At 47.3% G+C, this 3831-nt stretch overlaps 1 protein-coding gene across 1 annotated transcript in view; it reads left to right on the top strand.

Annotated features, from left to right (window-relative positions):
• The window catches only part of pdcd4a (programmed cell death 4a), a 26936-nt gene extending 23105 nt beyond the window's left edge, over nt 1-3831 (top strand). Inside the window, exons 9-12 of the mRNA XM_080534645.1 lie at nt 1-67; nt 667-777; nt 1555-1694; nt 2062-3831. The exon at nt 1-67 is cut by the window's left edge and continues 41 nt beyond it. Of these exons, the coding sequence (XP_080390771.1) occupies nt 1-67; nt 667-777; nt 1555-1694; nt 2062-2113 (370 nt within the window). The 3' untranslated portion in view covers nt 2114-3831. The remainder of the gene's footprint in view (nt 68-666; nt 778-1554; nt 1695-2061) is intronic.

The following is a 3831-nucleotide window of genomic DNA, read 5'->3' as shown; positions in this document are numbered from 1 at the left end:
GTCGGAGGCGGAACATTGTCTGAGGGACCTCGAAGTACCCCACTTCCACCACGAGCTGGTCTACGAGGTACACACACACACACACACACACACACACACTCACTCCTGACAGGTCATATACTGTCCCATTGATTACTCAACATTGACAAAACGACTGACTGTTGTCGCTACGTGCAGCGTGTTGTCAGATATCAAATGATATATCGGCTTCTGTCTCATCTTAAAGTACATGGTTACCATCGATGTCGTACATCATGCTACAGCGCTGCAGAAGACATAGCTTTTGCATAACATTGATTTACAAGGCGTCTTATTCGAGAGCATGCATTAATCCGACAATGGTATCTTTGAGACGGAATGCAAATTGCAAGTTCCTTGGTGGTAAACACAGCCCTTGTGGCTGATGTCACTGACTGTGTTGTTGAAAATAAGAGTAGTGCTGCCCTCCTGTGGTCAAATAAGGGAATGTTCTGTCTTTGGAAGACATTTTATGGGGGCCTGAAAAATTGTTTATCCTTTTTAATTCAGTAGTTTTGCTTAGGAGGACACTTCATCCCACTGGTAGTTTGTATTGATTCCTACCCTAGTGCAAATTCATTTGAACAACATCTTCGGAAATAACGAGTTTCTTCTCTCCCCTCCCTCCCTCCCTCCCTCCCTGGCCAGGCGGTAGTGATGGTGCTGGAGTCTAAAGGGGACCGGGCCGTGGCCATGATGGTGAAGCTGCTGCAGGCCTTCTGGAAGTCTGGACTCATCACACTGGACCAGATGAACCGGGTCGGTCCCTAGTCGCTCCCCACCGCTGCTGGCTAGCAGCACTAGGGCTGTTTTACACACCATCAGAATCGCTTCTATTCCATCTCACTGTACTGAGCTCACAGAGTACAATTCTTTGGCGTTGGTTCCTCAACATTGGCATTGCAAAATCACAATAATAATAAGTCAAGTAAAATAAGTCATCCTACAGTAATAAAGTCATAATGAGATGGTTTTACAGTGTCCAATAGTGTTGAACTGCTTCAATAAGTGCAAAGTACAAGTAATCCACTAGTGGGCTGACCTGAGACCTGTACAGTCCTTGCTCCAGGGTTTTCACCTTTCCAGCCCTGGTTAGAGCAGCTATGGTGTTAACGTAGGCCAGGCCGTCACAGAACAGTACAGCTCGGCCCGGCTCGGTTCGGATTGGTTCAGTAGAGTAAGGAAGGTTATGAAGTCAAACAAGTGTTTCCTCAGCCGCTGGTCTATCACTGAGACTGCTGCCAATGGCCCCGGGCCTGAGCTAGATGACTCTTCCTGATACGACTGGTGGATTGATGATTCACTTGCTTAGTCAAATGTATTGATTGTAAGTCGCTTCGGAATAAGGCGTCTGCTAAATGCCCAAAACATAAATGTAGATGATGGAGACGTGTGTTTTTACTGCTCAGTGGAGCTTGTGGGAACTGTCAGCAACCGCAGCGCCGGCTTAGCAGGGAGAGTGATGAGTGACGCCCTCTCCTCCTCCCTCCCTGGCCCTCTCTCCCTCCCTCCCTGTGCCCTCTCTCCCTCCCGCAGGGCTTCACCCGCGTTTACGACGAGCTGCCGGAGATCAACCTGGACGTCCCCCACGCCCACTCCATCATGGAGGCCTTCGTGGACCTCTGCTACCAGGAGTCCGTCATTACCAAACAGCTGAGAGACGCCTGTCCTTCCAGGTCAGTTCACCGCTAATAGTACTAGCCTAGTAATAGTAATAGCCTAGCTTCACACGAACACACACACCCCCCAATTCAATTTCAAGTGTTTTTTTCAGCACTGGAAAGAATCTGTTGTTATTTTCCCTATTAGCTATTACTGTAACTGTAAAAAATAAATAACAAAAGGAATAGAAAGGTCTGTCAGAAATGTTCTGGTTATGGAGATTTGTTGCGTTGATATCATGCTTTTCGTTGGTGTCAACATGCTGCATATAAGTGAGTTCATTTGAGGTGGATGTCTTAAATATAAGATGAGACTGTACTGACTGGATGTTATAATGTTGTAATGTTGTAACACGCCCGTTGTAATGTTTCTCTCCACCAGGGGGCGCAAACGCTTTGTGAGTGAGGGAGATGGGGGGCTGATCAAGAACTAGAGCGGTGGAGGTCCCCCCCCCCCCCCCCCCCCCCCTCAGCCCCACACCACAGGCCTGTGGCTGGGCAGGCTGGTGGTCTGACTCCCCCTGCTCCCCCCCTCCCCGGCCCATCGTCATCACCACACACACACACACACACACACACCAACACACGTACTGACATTGACATCAAGCGGAGGAGGACCGAGGATCTTTATTTTTATTTTTTTGGTCATTTATTTTTGTAAGAAAGTTCTTTATTTCTGGGGTCGGTCGGTTTGCCTTCTCCTGACCTGCCTCCTTTTTCTTCAGTCTGTTCAGTGAAGGTCTGGATTGATTCTGGGAGTCGAGGCAGCGGAGAGAAAAAAAAGTTGGGGTCACTTGAGATGTAAAGGGGTGTTGGGGGGCGGGGGGAGACTTACGGGGAGATGAATCGGGGTGGTATCTGGTGCTGAACACGAAGGTTATGTCAGCTTCCATTGCTTTCCCACACCCGTGTCTCATGTCTTTTTTTCTTTTCTGCTTTGCATGTAGAGCGCTTATAAAAAAAGAAAAAACAAGAGATACAAAGCACTTATCAAAAAGACAGCATACTGTATTGCAAGCAAGCTCCTTATGCAAATGCTCTTTTGTAAATGACATAAAATGATGACAGCAATTCTTTTTTTTATTTTAATTTTTTTTCTCCGTTGGCCAAAGTTTTCTATGAAAGGATGTTTAAGATACAAATGCTATGGTTCTGTATTATAATTTGTTTTCCACTTCCTTTCCTGTCGGTCTTGTTTGCAATTATGTTAAGATACGTTTTCTGTTCGCCCCGTGTCCACGCATCTTAAACATAGGTGCAGTTTTTTTTTCACTATTCGAAAGCACAGCCGCTGCAGTTGATACACGAGCCTGTTGGATGTTTTGGGGTCGGTTGAATTTCACTTCGGTCGATTCAGGTCGCCCCCCCCCCCCCTGCTTTGGGATTCGGGGGGGTGCGCACCCATGGTCAACTTACCAACAAGCCGCAGAATCTACCACGAGAAACGCAAGAAGCACAACCCCCCCGCAAAGGCGTGCGTAAGGGGAGACGCAACAGAAAGCAAAGGTGGTTATGGTGTCACAAACCAAGCCTATTTTTCGACCACAAGAAGATTGTAACTGTTTGTGTGTTCCTGAATTGAAACTCAGCCGAACCCCAACCCTGGTGTGTATCTGAAGCCCGGCGTGTCAGGGCCTGTCCATCTCTCCCAACACTGTCACTCTTAGTGTCATGGTGAATTAGAGGTATATTATCGCTCTGTCAACTTACAAATACTCAGGGTCGTACAGAGCGGACTCCGCTGGGCTTCAGACAGACACCCGTTTTCAGGCTTTTGTTATGTTTGTGGTGTGTGTTTTTCTCCAGGACATGCCCTATACACTTCTGTAGATTTGAGTGGTAATGGATGGGTATACGGAAATGTTGGTAGATGGGATCGTAGCCATCTTACTTCTACTTAGTCCAGTCCTATCAGATCTACACCAGTGTCTAAGGCAGAGACTACAGGTTGTTTTCTGGACATGTCGTCCAGGGTCTGGACAAACTAGCCCCCCCTATGTCTTATCACTGCCCCTAAGGGCTCTCTTAGGAGAGAGGAGTCGGTGTATGAATGCATTTCTGCCTCGTTGACCAAGGTGTAAGCTCAGAATCACAATGTGAGGGGTCTACGGACGGGATAATGGCTTTTTTTTCGTTGATTAAAAAAAAAAGA

Source organism: Nansenia antarctica (genome assembly GCF_963989245.1).
Source record: "Nansenia antarctica genome assembly, chromosome: 6".
Classification (NCBI taxonomy): domain Eukaryota; kingdom Metazoa; phylum Chordata; class Actinopteri; order Argentiniformes; family Microstomatidae; genus Nansenia; species Nansenia antarctica.
Note: the sequence above shows the minus strand (reverse complement) of the source record. Positions and strands in the feature narration are given on the sequence as shown.